Source organism: Engystomops pustulosus, chromosome 2, assembly GCF_040894005.1.
Source record: "Engystomops pustulosus chromosome 2, aEngPut4.maternal, whole genome shotgun sequence".
Taxonomy (NCBI): domain Eukaryota; kingdom Metazoa; phylum Chordata; class Amphibia; order Anura; family Leptodactylidae; genus Engystomops; species Engystomops pustulosus.
In genome coordinates this window covers 52,004,705-52,024,613 of record NC_092412.1, presented here as the reverse complement: position 1 = coordinate 52,024,613, position 19,909 = coordinate 52,004,705, and the positions used below count along the sequence as shown (strand labels likewise).

General features: G+C 40.5%; 1 protein-coding gene across 1 annotated transcript; it reads left to right on the top strand.

Annotated features, from left to right (window-relative positions):
• The first annotated feature begins 16,162 nt into the window (after positions 1–16,162).
• LOC140117660 (keratin, type II cytoskeletal 6C-like) lies at positions 16,163–19,909 on the top strand. The gene is made up of 9 exons (XM_072134591.1): positions 16,163–16,814; positions 16,968–17,188; positions 17,335–17,395; positions 17,486–17,581; positions 17,694–17,858; positions 18,180–18,305; positions 18,387–18,607; positions 18,835–18,869; positions 18,962–19,909. Exons 1-9 carry the CDS (start codon positions 16,248–16,250, stop codon positions 19,333–19,335), a joined length of 1,866 nt encoding a protein of 621 aa, XP_071990692.1. The 5' UTR covers positions 16,163–16,247; the 3' UTR covers positions 19,336–19,909.

Here is a 19,909-nt window from a genome sequence, read left to right as displayed (position 1 = left end):
ATTAAAAACCCCAAAACAGGGGAATAGAGACACACGGGTCCCCCCACAAGTAATAGTATATACTATGCAAATTGCCAAGAGCGTATTTAGATCAACAAGACTGCACCTGGAAGAGTGATCAAGGTAAGTAAAGCAGCAGCACTACATATAGTATACAATGTAATAGGAGGATACTGTCCTAGTAGTGAAACATAAAGTGCCGAGTGCAAAAATCAAGCAGCCAAGTACCGTATATACTCGAGTATAAGCCGACCCGAGTATAAGCCGAGACCCCTAATTTTACCACCAAAAACTGGGAAAAACTACTGACTCGAGTATAAGCCGAGGGTGGGAATACAGCAAGCCCCTAGTAGTATACAGCAAGCCCCTAGTAGTATACAGCAAGCCCCTAGTAGTATACAGCAAGCCCCTACTAGTATACAGCAAGCCCCTAGTAGTATACAGCAAGCCCCTAGTAGTATACAGCAGCCCCTAGTAGTATACAGCAAGCCCCTAGTAGTATACAGCAAGCCCCTAGTACTATACAGCAAGCCCCTAGTACTATACAGCAAGCCCCTAGTAGTATACAGCAAGCCCCAAGTAGTATACAGCAAGCCCCTAGTAGTATACAGCAAGCCCCTAGTAGTATACAGCAGCCCCTAGTAGTATACAGCAAGCCCCTAGTACTATACAGCAAGCCCCTTGTACTATAAAGCAAGCCCCTAGTACTATACAGCAAGCCCCTAGTAGTATACAGCCTGCCCCCACGGCCCTTAAAAAATAAACTTAAATACTCACCCTCCGATGTCAGCGCGGCTCCACGATGTCAGCGCGTCCTGTCTTCTTTCTTCTCCGCGGCTCCTCTTCTCTCTTCCGGCATGGACGTGGCCATGTTTTCTTCTAGCATGCGCATACTATGACGCAGCCGCTGCTGACGTCATAGTATGCACGGCCAGAAAGAAAACATGGCCGCGTCCATGCCGGAAGAAAGAAGAAGAGCCGCGGAGAAGAAAGAAGTCGGAACACGCTGACATCCGGGACATTGGTAAGCCGCGCCGACATTGGGTAGCCGCGCTGACATGGGAGTATTTAAGTTTATTTTTTTAAGTGGTCATTTTTTTTTGTAGTAGACTCGTTTATAAGCCGAGGGGACGTTTTTCAGCACATTTTTTGTGCTGAAAAACTCGGCTTATACACGACTATATACGGTAATTAACCCCTTAACGCTCTGCGCCGTAGCTCTACGGCGCAGAGGTATAAGGGATGTATGAAGAGGGCTCACGGGCTGAGTCCTCTTCATACAAAGGTGGGGGTTTTTGCATATTGCAGAAAACCCCCACCGCTAATAACCGCGGTCGGTGCTTGCGGCTATTAACCCCTGCATTTAAAACGACGGCGCCGCCATCTTTGTTACGATCGCCGCACCCCGAACGTCATCGGGGGGCGGCGATCGGTTGCCATGGTAGCCTCGGGTCTTCGTTTGACCCGAGGATACATGGCTTCTGCATATCCATTACAATGAGCCTGTGGCTCATTGCAATGTATAGTGTGCAAAAATGCCATATATTGCAATACTGTAGTATTGCAGTATATGGTAGGAGCGATCTGACCATCTAGGGTTAATGTACCCTAGATGGTCTAAGAAATAGTGAAAAAAAAAAAGAAAAAAAAAGTTTAAAAAAGAAAAAAAATTAATAAAATATTAAAAGTTCAAATCACCCCCCTTTCCCTAGAACGGATATAAAACATAATAAACAGTAAAAATCACAAACATATTAGGTATCGCCGCGTCCCAAAATGCCCGATCTATCAAAATATAAAAACGGTTACGGGCGGCGGTGACCTCCGAGGCGGGAAATGGCGCCCAAATGTCCGAAATGCGACTTTTACACCTTTTTACATAACATAAAAAATGAAATAAAAAATGATCAAAATGTCGCACAGACCTCACAATGATAGCAATGAAAACGTCGCCTCATTTCACAGAAAATGACCCCTCACACATCTCCGTGCGCCAAAGTATGAAAAAGTTATTAGCGTCAGAAGATGGCAAAAATTTTTTTTTCTTTTTTGTACACATTCGTTTAATTTTTGAAAATGTATTAAAACACAATAAAACCTATATAAATTTGGTATCACCGCCATCGTACCGAACCAAAGAATAAAGTAGGTGTGTTATTTGGAGCGAAGAGTGAAAGTCGTAAAAACTGAGCCCACAAGAACGTGACGCACGTGCATTTTTTTTAAAATTTTTCCACATTTGGAATTTTTTTTCAGCTTCGCAGTACACGGCATGTTAAAATAAATAACATTACGGGAAAGTAAAATTTGTTACGCACAAAATAAGCCCTCACACAGGTCTGTACATGTAAAAATGAAAAAGTTAGAGATTTTTGAAGTTGGAGAGCGAGAAATGAGCCGAAAAACCCTGCGTCCTTAAGGGGTTAATAAAAAAATACAAAAACTCAATAGTTCATATCAATAAATACACATATTACCTAAGAGAGTTGTCGAGGGGGAGACCTGGAAGAGCCCCATGGGTATCGCCCGTCTGAGGAAGCCCGCCAGAGAGGTTCCTAGAAAGGGATTACAAGGTGGAAGATCTTGATAGAGCCCAAAGAGAATTAGAAGAGGAGAGGACACCAGTAGTTAAAAATGTTAAAAATTATAAGAAAAATGCAAAAGAAGAATATGGGATTACTGTCCCATTCATCACAAATTTTAGTAGGGATGCACACATCATTAAGAAAATTATTAAACAGAACTGGCACATCTTAAAACATGACCCAGTCATAGGACACCTCCTGATGGAACCAAAAATAATCCATTGAAAATCTAAAAGTATTAAGGACCAGATAGTGCAGAGTAGCATAAGTGTAAATAAACACCAGGGGGATTCAACACATAGAGGTTTTTATAGATGCACACAATGTAAGGCGTGTAGAAGTACGGGAGAGTCACTTGTGTGAGGGATTCACAATTTTTCTTCTTCTGATAATTCACAAATATATGATTTTAAGCACTTTGCCACTTGTGACTTGATAAGAGTCATTTATATGATTATTTGCCCTTGTGGCCTTAAATATATTGGGCGTACCATAAGAAAATTAAAAGTAAGAATTGGTGAGCACTTTAGAAATATCAAAAAAGGCAAAATGGACCACGCTCTGTCTGCCCATTAGGTAAAATTCCACAAAAAAAATCCTAAGGGCACTACCTTTTTTAGTTTAGAAGAAGTAGCCCCACATTGGAGAGGTAAAGATTTAGAGAGAAAAATGAGTCAGAGGGAATCCTTCTGGATTTTTCAGTTATCAACTCTGATTCCTTTAGGATTAAATGCCGATTTCGAAATCAAATGTTTTCTTAGATTAGGTAGACTAAATATTATTCCATTCTAACCAGGATCTGTTATTATTATTTTCTAATTTTATGTAGCAATAGCTTTTGAGCTGGTAAAATAGCACTATATAAAAGCACTATGTAAAAGCACTTAATTAATAACACTATGTAAAAGCACTTTTTACACATTGACACATATTCACAGAAATATTTTCAAGTATATAAATGATAAGAAACTAAAAACAGAGAGTGTGGGTCCCCTTAGAAATAACATGGGGGTCATGGTGGAAGGAGATGAGGAAAGGGCCAATCTACTGAATGTCGCCTTCTCAACTGTCTTTACCCAGGAAAATCCCCTGGTGGAAGACACAATGAGGAATAATGTAAATTCTTTTTATAATGTCAACAGTTTAACCCAGGAAGAGGTACGGTGCCGCCTCGCAACCACTAAGATAGATAAATCACCTGGGCCAGATGGCATACAACCCCGGGTTCTGCATGAATTATGTACGGTGATAGACAAACCGTTATTTTTAATATTTGAAGATTCACTGAGGACTGGTTATATTCCACAGGACTGGTGCATAGCAAATGTGGTACCAATATACAAAAAAGGATCAAATAGTGATCCTGGAAACTACAGACCCGTGAGTCTAACTGCTGTGGTGGGGAAAATATTTGAGGGGTTTATTAGAGATGTTATCGTGGAGTATCTCACTGTGCACAACCTTATAACCCAGCGTCAGCATGGGTTTATGAGAGATCGGTCCTGTCAGACTAATCTGATTGGTTTCTACGAGGAGGTAAGTTCAAGACTGGATCTGGGGGACGCTGTAGATGTTGTATATTTGGACTTTTCAAAGGCATTTGACACCGTGCCACATAAAAGGTTGGTATATAAAATGAGACTGCTGGGAATAGGAGAAAATCTGTGTATTTGGGTAAGTAATTGGCTTAGTGATAGAAAACAGAGGGTGGTCATTAATGGCACATTCTCAGATTGGGTTGATGTTACCAGTGGAGTGCCACAGGGGTCAGTATTGGGGCCACTTCTTTTTAATATTTTTATTAATGACCTTGAAGTGGGTTTACACAGTCAAGTTTCAATATTTGCAGATGATACTAAGCTGTGTAAAGTAATAAATACTGAGGTCGATAGTTTAGCATTACAGAGGGAGTTGTGGAAGCTTGAGGGATGGGCAGAGAAATGGTTGATGAGGTTTAATGTAGATAAATGTAAAGTTATGCACTTGGGCCATGGAAACAAAAAGTATAATTATGTTCTAAACGGTCAATTACTTAGTAAAACTGAAGCTGAAAAGGACTTGGCGGTATTGGTGGATGGTAAACTTAATTTTAGTGACCAGAGCCAGGCGGCTGCTGCTAAAGCAAATAAAATAATGGGATGTATCAAGAGAGGAATAGATTCTCATGATAAAGACATAGTTTTGCCCTTACAGTTTTGCCCTTACAGTTTTGGGCACCAGTGTATAAAAAGGATATAGTAGAGCTGGAACGGGTGCAGAGGAGAGCAACCAGGATTATTAGGGGAATGCGGGGATTAGAATACACTGACAGATTAAAAAATTTGGGATTATTCAGTTTAGAGAAAAGACGACTGAGGGGAGACCTCATTACAATGTACAAATACCTGAACGGACAGTACAAGGATCTCTCCAAAGATCTTTTTATACCTCGACCTGTGACCAGGACAAGGGGGCATCCTCTACGCCTAGAGGAGAGACGATTCTACCATCACCATAGACAAAGGTTCTTTACTGTAAGAGCAGTGAGACTGTGGAACTCTCTGCCGCAGGAGGTTGTTATGGCGGACTCATTTATTTAATTCTTAAAGGTTGGACTTGATGGACTTGCGTCTCCTTCCAGCCTTATATACTATGATACGATGATATATACACATTCGTAGTTATGGTGACACCGTAACAATTTTGTATTGGTATGTCACATAGCAAATTAACTTAACATTGATATTCCACATACTTGATAACTATTATGGTTCAAAGAACACTTCTGTTAGTTAACAATTGTTAACAGCTATTTTTGTCAACGATCACTATATATAGTTTACATCTTACGATATTTATATTCAAGGCCTTTTTTAATTATATGCTGTGTGAGTACATCGATTACATTTTTATTACATTTTTAATCCAAAAACTCGCTGCACCATTGCATCTTCTTATCTTCTATGGGAGCGGAGTGAGCACTACCAAAGAGTGTGACGGAACAAAAAAAACAGGAAGGCACGAAGTTCCAGTCGGAAGACCGGACCCGTGCATCCGGAATTGGCCAGTGTTTGAGAGCGTCGTTCACGACTGCGGGATAGAAGAACATAGTCCTGGGAAGACGAACAGACAAACAACTAAGGAATACTTACCCTCACCTGTGAGCTGCGTAACATAAGGAAAGAGGCATTTGAATGTTTTGGCAGTGACGTTTGAAAATCTAGTTGGAAAGACGTTGATGCGGCGAAAAAAATTTTGTTTAATATTCAGACTGTGGTGTTTTTTCGAACTTTCTCCTCCTTTTTCCCAGTGCCGTCCTTCTGACTTTTGTGTATTGTTTATTGTATTTTGTGAATTTCCTTTAGTAGGAGGTTAGGTTTACTTAGTTATTTACGATTGTTCCTTTAGTTTTTGTTGATAGACTCCCTGAGCACACTAGTTCTGTACACCCTCCTAAAAATAAATAAATCTTTCTCCAACCCTCCTGGATGCCCAATAGTGTCCAGCACAAACTTCATTTTCAGCACTATATCCATTCTACTGGATAGAGAATATGCCATCACTGATTGTCAGGGCTGTGAGTCTGTGGACCCTCTGGACCACCGCGGGAGATGGTACTAGCCGACACCTGGGACCGGAGTCTAAGTGGCACCTGGTCTTCACCAGAGCCCGCCGCAAAGTGGGATGGTCTTGCTGATGGGAGCCACCACATTAAATGCAGTCCCGGGAGTGGCAAGCGTTTGTACGTTAGCCCCTTAAATCTTGCAGTACCACCATGCGCACACCCTAGGGAGCGGGGCCACACGCGAGGCCTAGTCCGGACAGGAGCGTGGAGAAGTAAGCCCACAGGAGCGGAGCCGGGGCAGTGAAGAGGGACATAGGTGCACTGATGACTTATTACACGACATATAATTGAGGACAGTTGAGATACCAGAAGAGGGAGAAGAGGGTTACTTGTATCATTTGTTGTAAGCTTCTATATGTCCATTGGTTATGAAGGGGGATTGATAATGGTCAGGGAATATTTGATGTGTTAACTTTTTCTCTTAAATGTCAAAATTTCTTATTTCTATTAGAGATCATACTCTATCATCATATCATGACTTTGCTCAAGAACGCTATTTGTTATTCAGACTGAAATTGTCACTTTTCACTGTGAAGCTCTGTGCATTACGGCCCTGGGAACGTGTCGACTGCCGACACGTCAAACAATAGGCAGGTCCTATTCATGCCCCTCTTTGCAGCCCAGGCAGTGACGTCCTTTGGAAATCAGATGGGCCGCAAGCAATAATCGTGTGCATGAGCTTTTAGTCTGTGGGCTTAATAGATTTTCAGCTTGGCCAGGGGAAGAAGTTCAACCTAGATAGTGACCACTGAGATGCATCAGGATGCTTTTCTCCTGATAAATGATAAACTCTTGAGAACAGGACCCTCAATTCTTTTTATCTATCTATCTATCTATCTATCTATCTATCTTATTTAGTTTGAATACTATATGTCCCACATGATCTGTAAAGCAATGTGAAATGTGGAAGAAATTCCTATTGTTTATAGCTCCCTCTTGTAAGTTTTTGGTTCACCAGGTTCACCATGGGCTGATCTACTTAAGAGACAGTTACGAAACCCAACTATAGGTTGGAACAATGGGAAAAAAATGGATACTCGTCTTTCCCTATTTCCCCACAGCAATCCTTTCCTCTTCTCTCCTGCAGCTGTGTGCAGTTCTAAAGCTGGCTGGGGTGATGATGTCATCATATTGCGCCTATTGGCTTCAGAGCCAATGGAGAGAAGAAAAGATGACTAGTTGATGCTAGGTGATTATCTAACTTTTTTACAGCACAAAGGAAAGTAGGTTGGTGGCTTTTCATAAAGGGATGAGGGTGCAGGAAATGGGATATTGTAAGTGAGAAGCTTTATAAAAGGAGGAATTATAATTGAGGTTGCAAGAAAGGGGATATTATAAGGGGGGCTGCAGGACAGGTGGATTATAAGAGGGGGCTGCAGGGAGCCCTTCAAACCATGTGAGGAGAAAGACTATCTCCATGGATTGGCTAGATTTGCTTTTTTATCATTAAATCTTAAAAATAATTTTCAACAAATGTGAACAAATGTTAATGAGAATGATGCCTGATTTATGATGTATTAGTTTTTAATACACAGATCAGGGCAAAGATCAGTCTTTGAAAAGACTGCAAGTTTTTAATATTACCATCAATTAAAATCCAGTATAGGAAACACATAAGACTGTGATTAATTCATTAAGGAAACTTTATTGAAGAAAATGTTTGAAATTTACAAGCTAACAAAAAGCTGGTTCTGTATAATTATCGAAAGAGAAAATTACACAGCTTTCTACTATAAAGCCGGGTTTATTGTCTTATTTAACGTTTGTGGTTTTTCAGAAATACATAAAATTAAAACTTTTTTGTACTTAACAGTTACATTAAAAAGTTCCGTAGTCATGTTATTATGCCGCAACAGACACACATACAAGGGTCAGTTCACACAGTGGATTTTGATGCAGCAGAATCCACCTCCCATTCATTTCAATGGGAGTCTGTTGTGAAATGACTTACCTCCAGCTGGACTCTGCACTGAATACTCATTGAAATGAATTGAAGCTAAAACAGCAATCTGCATTAAACAAGCAGAAAAATACTCAAACAGGTTTTTTCCTCTTTGTTAGAGATGAGCGCTACTCTTTGTGTGAACTAAGCCATACTGTATTACTCATGATACCAACATCTCACATTATGCATTGATCAGGTTCAACCCCAATAATTACTGCCCCATATGTACCAAGCCAAAAATCAACCAAACTTCAAATACATTTTTGTCTCTAATGTCTTACAAAAAATACACAATTCTCATAGCACATCCAGTATTGGAAGCGCATGGGTACAGCAAAACCACACTAACCTCAGTCACTAGGTTCTCACTAGGACAAGGGATTAGGAGAAACTATCTTATCAGATCAAGGTGGCTCTGTGTCCACTTACTTTGGCTCTTCTGATCTTTCTCCCTACTATCACAATCTTCTTTTCACTCTGAATTCCGTTAAATTGATAGCAAGCTGGTTCACTAAGGTTCAGCAAGGTGTCAGATACAGATTACTTTAAAGGAAACCTACCACTGCTGATGGTAGGTATTAGATGTAAACACCGGGCACCAGCTCAGGGTGAGCAGGTGCCGGAGCTTACCTTAGCTAGTGTTTTAAACCACTATATCGCGGTTTAAACACATTTTGATTTACAGCCCCGAGGTAGCTTTGGCGCTGCGCGCCTCCATAGGGAGTGACAGAGGCTAATACCTACCATCAGAAGTGGTAGGTTTCCTTTAAGGAAATCTACCATAAAAATCAAGCATGAGAAGCCAGTGACACTTATTTATAAATCTATGCATCATGGCTGTGGTAATCTTCTTATTTTTGTTATCCATGGCTTCATTACAATTATGCTAATGAGCCATAAGGGCTCCGGGGGTGATACTACAGCCCCTCCATGTTATAGATTCACAGACACTGTTACACTGTGCAGGATCATGTCTCCCCTCTTCCCTGCTGATTTCCTTCAAAGTATTATGGAAAAGGGAAGGGAGCAGGAGAGCCACATCATCTAGATCTGCACCCAATAGCGAAGAGAGGAAAGCAAAGAGCTGTAAGAAAATATAATCCCCACAAACAGTGTTATACCTCACAATACCAAAAAGTATTGTCCGACTTTGTGTTTAGGTTGACCAGGACTTTTTGTTCTTAAGTCTTTATATATGCAGCTTAACAACTCCCTCTAACATGTTTCATACAGGGTATCAATCATTGTGACGCTCTCATTACTTCTCATTGTGCCGAGCCGAATGAATTATGTAGATTAACATGTGGATTATCTAATAGATACAACGTGCCATGTCGCAATGATCTAATGAACTAGTCAGCACAATTTATCTCCTGCGCTGCACTGGTGGACAAAACTCCTCCAGGTCTGACTTGGTTGTGTTTAAAAACCTATGAACATTCAACAGATTTTTAGGAAGGAGCCTTGTGGCCCAGTACATGCCCACTCCGCTGGGGGACAATGTCCCCCACATATGTGTCTGTGCGGTTCTTTGCATACCCATTATATAATTTAATGAAACACTGTACCTCGGCTCAAGTGGCAGCCAGCACCAGGCAGTTTCAGCGCTGGTACTTGCCAAATTTGGAGCTACAGTCAGTGTCCCTTCTGCCAAACCAATAGAAGCGCACCAATGTTTTGGCACCCCTTCTGTAGTACCCCCTATGCATGCCTAGATGTGTCTGTTTGTTACTATTGTTACTACTGTAATTTTTTTCACCTTATCTAATGTAATGTGGTCTTGTTAACCTATACTGTGCTGTAACTGTTTGTTTGCAACTAAGGAACTAGCAACATGTAAGAATGCCTCTCGTATATGTATGTATGTAACTGTAATGTTAAGCCTGTCTCTGTATGTAACAACTGCACTATGAACAAAACAATTTCCCCCAGTGGATCAATAAAGTCCTATTGTATCTTTTTCATATCCAATTTGCAGCAGATATCGATACATTCAAAATAGCGCAAAGGTTTTAGTGTGCAATCCAAAACTCTCAGAAGTTTGGGTGGAAAAACCAAACAATTACAAGAATCAAGATGCAAGTCAAGCTTTTGGAATTTTATAGGTAATAGGATCATCAACTTAAAAGGACCTATGAGGGTAATTTGAGACGCCAAACCACCCACATGTCGTTATGGAGCAATGGCTTAGTGTCCCAAATTGCCCTGTTTGAGGTCGGTCCCTGGGCGCTATAAAAAAAATAAACCTTTATATTTACCTTCAGATGGGTCCAATGAGGGCCAACTGCACATGCACAGTACAGTATTTTTCGGACTATAAGGCGCACCATCAATAAATGACTGCTAAAACGTCTAGGTTCATATATAAGGCGTACCTGATTATAAGGATGAATGACCAGCAGGTGGCAGACCTGTGCACATTTCAAGGCAGCTGGACTATAAGGCGCACCTTTGATTTCTGAGAAAATCAAAGGATTTTTAGTGCGCCTTATAGTCCGAAAAATACAGTAATTCAGTGAAGCCGAAGCAGTACACCCTGGCATCATTACCCCAACGCCAAACCTATATCAAAAGCCAGCTTCACTGTGCGACTATACTGCTCCAGACCAAGGTAGGTTTCATGTTTTTTTTAATGGGCACATATGGAAAAACAAAAGCCTGTAGTTTTTTTTTTTACATATTCATATCTATGTAACTTTAGTTTTTCTTTAATTGTATGTGTAACATTGTTTTTTTTAACTTGTTTAACATACTTACATTTATTAATTTCATCTTCATTGGGTATTTTTAAGACTAGATAGAAAAATGTTATCATATAATTAGAATATATGTGTAAACTTACACATAAAGGCTCCCCCGTGTACATAAGGTCCATGATCGTGATGAGGATTTTTGATGACACAGGGTTACCTTCCCCATTAAAACAGATATGCATGTTTTATTAGGTGTTATGTTATTGGAATTCCCAATATATTGATAATGTAAATTTCATATAAGATGCATTTATGAATTATTATTAGTGGATTTTTAATTTGGCATCCAAATAATTATTTTCTGTACAGAATGCACAATTAATCTCATAATTCTGGTGTAAATTGCACATAAATACAAGTGCACACAGGTTGCACATGCAGATATGAAGTGTATTGTGCACTATGCACAGTTAAAAACTGGTGCACTTTGGGTGCCCGCAGGGTATGTCAGATTCATGTATTGAGCATGGAGAAAGAATATGGAAGAGATTAATCATAAGTCTCTTAGAGCAAAACTGTTCTAGTTGTCCATGGCAACCAATCAGAACTTTCATTTTCCCACAGCTTTTTATAAAATTAAATCTGAGCTCTGATTGGTTTCCATGGGAAACTGGGGACAAGATGTCCGTTGCTTTGGGTTGCTAATTATACATGCTCCCGCACCTCAATCTAGACGTCACGAAGAGGGGGTGCATAGTCCCGGTTGTCAGGATTCAGGGGTAGTGGACCCAGTGTACCACCGTGGACGTTGACGTAACAACTGGGAGCGAAGTGGTACTTGGCACCTGGTCTAAGTTTCACCAGAGCCCACTGCAAAGTGGGTTGGACTTGCTGCGGCGTGGTACCACCAGGTCGCTCCACAGGCGCGACTTTGTCTGCAGTAGCGGCCAAGGCGAGGTACAGAGTCGTGAGGCAGAATCGTGGTTGGGGACAGGCAGGAGGTCAAGACAGGCAGCACTGGATCAACGTCAGAGGCAATGCAGGAGGTCAGGGGTGGCAGCAAAGGAACATAGTCAGGAACAGAACCAGGGACACAACGGGAATTCAGAAAACAGTTGCTAGGCATGGGGAACATGTTTTTTTTCTCAAGGACACAGCACAAAGATCTGGCGGGGCATAAGGGAAGAGGCTGGCAATTTATTATGTCACCAGGTGGCCAGCACCAATTGGCGGTGCACTGGCCGTTTAAATCTCACAGAGCCAGCACGTGTGCGCGCTAGGAGGTGGAAGTGCACACACTGGATCGTCGGAGTCGCCGCTGGACCATGGGAAGGTGAGTGACATGGAAGAGAACACAGGGGAGCACCCGTGACACCCGCATTCCTTGCTGCTTTTATAACTCTCCTTTCTAAGTGATCCTGGCATGTCAAGCTTAGAGAAGACAAGCGCTGAGATCAAGATGAAGAGGAGCAGAGGTGAGTATATGTAGATGTTTTTTACTTTTTTAGAATATTTTCCTTAATTCATCAGAAGAGACCTTTAAATGAATCAGACCCCAAACCAAACTGATGTTATGGTGCTTGAGAAGTCAAGGGGCCCAGGTGGCCCAGACTCTTGATATATCCGTTGAATCTGGTACACTACCATCCTGCCTTGACCTGGCGCAGTCTATTGCTAGTGCGCACGCACAAGAAGTCCCCACCCACTCCACAACCCAGCACCACCACCTGGTGGCGCAGAGGGGGAAATAGTGTTACAGCTTTTATGCCACTATTCACCCCGTTATGTTATGTAACAATGTGCAAGTCATGCTTATGTAGAGTGGGGCTCAACCACAGTTTTGCTACGGGATGCTCCATTTAATAGCTATGCCACTGTTCAAAGGTCAAAATAAGCAAAAATTTAGGGTATGCTCTGTGTGATTATTCTAAATGTTATGTACTCAATTTCTTCTTATACGCAGTCAGTATACTCTAGCTTTATGTTGTGGAATCTCAACATACATATACTCCACCCAGGCTTGATGTAATATTTCAATCAAAATACTTGTGATGTCCAATTTGATAGGAGTACGATACGATCCAGACTGGGTGTCATTTGTCTACAAAATCAAAATAAATTAATATTAAGTCAGCTGCCACATAATAAAAAGAAGAATTGTAATGTATTTTTTAATGTTTTATAAAACAATAAATTAGAAATGGCTTTGAAGCTCCTTAAAACTGCTCAAGACTTAGAATTTGATGTGTGATTGAAATTAGCCTATTCCCACCTAGGCTAGTATGGTTTATAGTACTGGTCTTCTCATACGGGAAAGTGACACCTTATGGGCCCCTAGGCCTCTTGGGTCCATTTGCGATTGTACCCTCAGCACCCCCTCAAGTTATAACCCCTATATCCATGTAGTTAGAATCAGGTTATTGGGGTCAGAGTTCCCTTTGTCTGTCACAAGTGTTGCATCCTGAGTGAGTAGCACTTCTACCTTGCAGCACTGGGGTCCTGGGTTTGGATCCCATCCAGGTCAACACCTTCAAAGAGTTTGTATGTTCTCTGCGTGTTTGCGTGGGTTTCCTCTGGGTCCTCCGGTTTCCTCCCACACTCCAAAACATACTGTTAGGTTGTTTAGATTGTGAGCCCCATGGGGACAGGGACCAATATGACATGCTTTGTGCACCGCTGCGTAATCTGTGTGCGCTATATAAATAAATAATAATTATTATTATTATCCTATTGTGGTTATGGAACATAATTGTGCATCCGATTGCAGGAAAAGCTAAATTGGCCTATATATTTGGTTTATGTCTGTAAAACTAGCATATACAATGTAAAAACAAAACACTTTCAGGGGTCCTTACTTTTTCATCACGAGTTTTGTTTTATTGGCACTCGTCCAACTGAAACTACTTTTATTGTCCTTCTGATAGATCAGCAAAAAAAAATCCTTTAAATATTCCCCCTTGAGCATTTTAGCTTTCAGTTCTCAAGAGATTTTCTATTGCGGTTACACAATACCTCCCGTATTTTAATAAATGCAAATAAGATCAGGCGAGGGAACTTTATTATTTCTAATTCATCACATTTTCGTAACACCTGTCTGAATTGACAAATTGAAAGCCTTTATGAAGCTTCTGGCTGTCATGGAAACGCATCGGCAAATAGGGGTGATACCTACTATAGGGGACTAAGGCACAGCTCTTAGGTTCCATAACAGCATTTTGCACTATCAGCATACAATAGCACTTGTACTGTAAATGTATAGCAGATGCCTTCAAGTGATTAAAGGAAATGTAAGATCACCTTCAAACATGATACACTAGGGGCACTCATAGATCCAGGAATCGTGACTGTGACCATATAGCTCTTCTGGCTTATTAGCATAATAAATAAGGAGCAAATATAAGAAGATTACCACAGTCACAGTACCTGGATCTATGACTCTATGACTACATCACGGAGGGGCTCTGGTAAGACCCCTACAGCCCTTCTGGCTCATTAGCATAATTTAATAAGGAGCAAATATAAGGAGATCAGCACAGTCACAGTCCCTGGATGTTAACTTAGTGACCCTGGTTTATCATGATTGTTGAGATTTTCTTCCAAGTGTCTAAAACAGTCATGTCATAAAAGTATGATCATGGTCCTGAGACCATCATAGAGTGGAGAGGAGAAAAAAAACTCTTAAATGATAAAAATGTATGCATAATGATGTAAAAACAATTATTCAATTTTGCTTAAGCTTTGTCTATACATTGATTATTAGGTGAGGTGATAACCTACTGGTGACAAAGTGTAATGCATCTTGCACGTTGTCTCACTATGTTTGATTGATTGTTCATAAATCTTAGGCGGAAAGCAATGGCCAGATCTTGTCTTTACTGGCCACTCTATGTAAATCAAGTAACAGCTTGTGACAGAACACCATCTATACCCATAATATGTCAGGTATCAGATCAAGATGTTCAAAACCTGGGCGTAAAACCTGTGCCAGTTTTGTGTTGCGGCTGCACTGTGTCCGACAAGACTGAAAAAATGCTTAGTGCTTAGTCAGAGTTTGCGCCTCATTTATTACTGATGTGTGCCACAATTCTGCAGCATGAACACCAAAAAAAAAAATGGTGCCCTTTTCTGGGGCACTGCAGGGGGCACCAGTTTTGACGAATCTGGTGCACCCTGCATACTCTACAGGCAAACTACACATAGTACAGACTGCACTAGTATTCATGAATGTGGGTCAATAAGTCCCAAAAGCAGCAGACAGCGTCATGTGACCCGTGGTTCCTACATAAGAGGAAAGTTTATCTGGATAATTACAATATGGCTGACCCTATATGATAGGCTACAACTTCATTGATCCTGAAGGATATTGATTTGTACTTTACAGTCATGGCATTTACAGACAATACATAAAGAGGACAGAAGACTAAATCCAACCATAGAGAATATACATTTAGATACAAACCTTGTTTCCAAAGCACTTCCTGCACTTTTAGTAATATTCTTCTCTCATTCTTTGTATTATCTTGTAAAAGGAATAGTTCAATTATTTTCGGATGGAAACAATTTTGGTCACTTACAGTCTGGCGCCTGAACTGTAGGTATCAGCCACTTCTGCTGTTAATTTGATCCATATTTGAGTCTTTCCTAATAGTTTGAAATGGCAAAGATATAGCCATATAAACCTAATTCAGAGTGCAAGAAGTCCATCCAATGGTTGGTCCAAAGGAATTCAAAAAGGGCAACATAACAATAAAAATACATTGTCACTAGTATGTTTGTCTGTACATATTGTATAGTTCTTGCTATGCAATATATGTCGCAGAGTTATTGTTCGGATTGGACAGATTTAGATTCATACAAGTAAATTCATGTACAGTAAGTAAAAAAGTCGCATTATTACTTTTGACATGTAAGATTTATGCTGGTTACATAAACAATAATCCGGGAAGTATCTGCACGTCCTATATACAGGTGTCTTCATTTAATCATTAGGTACAGCTGTATGCTAAAATCCAGTACAAAGTAATAATGTGCCCTTCCGATCGTGGGAAGATTGTACAGAAACCCCTTAGGCTTCTTCTTCTAATTTAGTGTATTAGAATCTACACAACACAATTAATACACAATGACTTGATATCAGTGTTTAGAAAGTTAAATGCAGGCAAATAGATTACTGAGACTGAGCAGTGCAAGCAAAGCAATATTTCCCATAGGTGTGATCAGTTAATCAGATTGATGGGTGGATGCCAGCTTTGCCAAACCCACTATTGCATTAAACTGGTCTCTTGACACCCATGCAACCAAGCCCAACTTTTCGAACAGATAAAAAGAGAGACTGTCCTCTCTGAGTGCAAAGGGGCCCACACTCCTTCACCTTATCTGTTCTTTTTGTTCCCTTTCAACTCCATTCTTCAGAATCCATTATGGCTTACATGCAAAAGCAAGGTGGTGGTGGTGGAAGCAGGGGATTTAGTACCTGCTCAGTTGGTGGAGGAAGATCAGGTGGTTCTCGGTCTTCTGGCTTTGGATCAAGAAGCCTATATAGCCTTGGTGGAAAGAAGAGAACTTCTATTAGTGCAACCAGCGTCCAAGTTGGGGGAGGCTATGGTGGCGGTGCAGGAGGATTCGGTGGTGGTGCAGGAGGATTCGGAGGTGCTGGAGGATTCGGTGGTGGCGCAGGAGGATTCGGTGGTGCAGGAGGATTCGGTGGTGCAGGAGGGTTCGGTGGTGCAGGAGGGTTCGGTGGTGCAGGAGGATTTGGAGGAGCAGGAGGATTTGGAGGCCCTGGAGGATTTGGTGGACCTCTCCACCCTGGAGTTGACCATCCCTTCCCTGTTTGCCCACCTGGTGGAATTCAGGAGGTCACCGTCAACCAAAGCCTTCTACAGCCAATTAATGTGGAGATAGACCCAGCCATTCAAAAAGTAAAAACCGAAGAAAGAGAACAGATTAAGGCCCTCAACAACAAATTTGCCACTTTCATTGACAAGGTAAGGCTTGAGAAAACTATATACACAAGTAAATGACACCTTATTAAGCTTATTTAGACGTTCATTACAGACAGTCTTTTAAAATTATATTGTGCATTTCTTTTTCTCAGTGTTAGTCTGTGAGTGTAAGAATGCCTTCCATTTTATTTATAGGTTAGATTCTTGGAACAGCAAAACCAAGTCCTACAAACAAAATGGAATCTCTTGCAAGAACAAGGATCAAAAGGTGGTACCAAAAAGAAGAACTTAGAACCCCTGTTTGAGCATTTTATTAGCAGTCTCCAGAAGCATCTGGACACTTTAACAAGCGAGAAAAGCCGTCTAGAGAATGAACTGAAGACCATGCAAGAAAAGGTGGAAGAGTTCAAGAAAAGGTGTGAATCAAACTGCTTTCACTTTATTGGATAAATATCAATGCCTAATTTGTACTTTTATATAATATCTTAATAATGTATGGAAGTTTTATGAAATAAGTCATATAATAAGATCACATTTTTCATTATATTTTTGATTCTTATAGATATGAAGAAGAAATTAATAAGCGTACTCAAGCAGAAAATGACTTTGTTGTTCTGAAGAAGGTAACTCATGTTCAAATGCAACATTTCAATCTTGTGTGTTATATGGCGGTTGAAATCCATATGAATCCATTTACCTTTCTTTCATTACAGGATGTTGATGCAGCATACATGGCCAAGGTAGATCTGGATGCCAAGTGTGATGCCCTGATGGAAGAAATTAACTTCCTGAGAACGCTATATGATGCTGTAAGTCTTCCTGTTCTCTACTTTTCATAGCAAATGATTAAATATTAGAAAATTAAAATAATTTCATGACAACTACTTTAACTTATGAATTAAACCTATTTTGGGGTTGCAGGAACTCTCACATACACAAGGAGGAGGTGTGGACACCTCTGTGGTTCTGTCTATGAATAACAACCGTGTATTGAATTTGGAAGACATCATCACATCTGTTAAAGCAGAATATGAACAGATTGCACAGAGAAGCAGAGCTGAAGCAGAAGCATTATACGACAACAAGGTTTGTAGCATCCACCTGCTAATACAAGTGAATCGAAACCCTAATCAACATGTATAATTAGACCCCACCCAATACTTCTTATAGATATATTACCAATGCAAGTCGAAACCTAGACACGGGTTATGAAATATATCATGGAATACATATAATTATTATATTAACATTCACTCACTTAATTACTATTATGCTGCATAGAAATGTTTAACATAAAACTGAGGATCAATGCCTATGTACATTCATAAACCCCCCTTACAATTTCATGTATACTTGTTCCATTGCTTTGTAAATGTTACTGATGTTTCCTATGTCACAACACATTAGTACAAGCAGTTGCAAGCCGCCGCTGGACAGCAAGGTGATCACCTGAAGAACTCAAAGAATGAAATTTCAGAACTGAACCGTATGATCCAGAGGCTGAGGTCTGAGATTGAGAGCATGAAGAAACAGGTAGGCCTCCACATTGAAATGTGGCTATATTTGTCCTCATTTCTTTGAAAATCTAAAAAATAATGAAAATGATTTATACAGATTGCAGCTCTACAGTCCTCTATTACCGAGGCTGAAGATCGTGGTGAACTTACTCTTAAAGATGCCCAGGATAAGATGACTAGCCTTGAAGCTGCATTGCAGAATGCCAAGGAAAACCTGGCCCGTCAACTGCGTGACTACCAAGAGCTCTTGAATGTGAAACTTTCTCTTGATGTTGAAATTGCCACCTACAACGCCATGTTGAAAGGAGAGGAGGGAAGGTGAGTTTCACATGATAAATAATAGACCTTAATTAATATATATTTTAGTTACTTTACCTGATTGACCATGGCTTCAAAAGTCCTTCTTTACTCCCATAGTAATATTTTAACATATAATATATATACTATGTAAAAAACCATGAAGGGCAAGATAGATTTTTCACAATACAAGAATTTTTTTTAAAAACTCACCCAAATGAATACTTCAAATTTTATTTTGTTTTCAGAATGTCTGGACTGATAACTAACGATGTCAGCATCTGTAAGTATAGCTCCTACTGAGATTAAGCCAAAGTAATTATTTAGGTAAGTAATATATAAAATGTAACTCATGTCTTTTATTCCTAAATCTAGCTGTTGTGAGCGGAGGTTCAAGCTACTCTGTTGGTGCTGGAGGTGCAGGAGGATATGGAGCTGGAGGAGCAGGAGGATATGGTGCTGGAGGAGCAGGAGGATATGGAGCTGGAGGAGCAGGAGGATATGGTGCTGGAGGAGCAGGAGGATATGGTGGAGGAAGTGGCCACGGAGTAGGTGGAGGAAGCGGCTATGGAGTAGGTGGAGGAAGTGGATATGGAGTAGGTGGAGGAAGTGGATATGCCAGTGGTGGAGGCAGCAGTGGTCACTATGGTGCCTCTCAAGGAAGCAGCAGTCACAGCCGTACCGGAGGAAAGAGCACAGTGGCTGTATCAACAACCTCATCATCCTCCTCAGTAAAAAAATCATATTAGTATGTTTCAATACCCTTGCTCTAGTCACCACCATTCAGCTCCAAACTACACTATACTTTTTGTCTGCTCAAATACAAAAAGCTTCACTAGTATGTTCCGTTGTATCATCCTAGCTCATACCTTGTTTGTTCTTAGGGGTACAATTGACTATAATGTCGATATTCCATACTACCCTTTAACATCTTAGATAAGTCATATTCATTGGTTGGATTGCTGAATATATTGGGAAGGCATCTGGAAAGTTAACACCACTGTATTTGTCAAAACAAAATAATCACAACCATATTAATTAGCGAGTGAAATGTCCTTTAAATCCCACGTATGAATGTTATGACACTTATGTGTATCCCTGTAACATACCTAGGTGAGTTTGTTTGGGACATCTGAACTACGGCATGGATGGCGCCAGTCCTGTAAGTTCCTGCTTTCTTTGGTTCTGAGAGTTATGTACGTCAGGGATCCCGGGTGTTTGTTGTATATAAATGCTGTTTAATGCATAACTGGATCTTTCGGCTCCAGGCTCGCATGTCTTGTCTTTCCTTTATATCTTTAATAAACTGCATGTGGATCTAAA

Coding starts and splice junctions, on each gene's coding strand:
- LOC140117660 (XM_072134591.1), top strand. CDS start 16,248: ATGGCTTACATGCAAAAGCAAGGTGGTGGTGGTGGAAGCAGGGGATTT. Junction 17,396..17,485: donor ACTTTGTTGTTCTGAAGAAG/GTAACTCATGTT, acceptor CTTTCATTACAG/GATGTTGATGCAGCATACAT. Junction 18,306..18,386: donor TTGAGAGCATGAAGAAACAG/GTAGGCCTCCAC, acceptor TGATTTATACAG/ATTGCAGCTCTACAGTCCTC.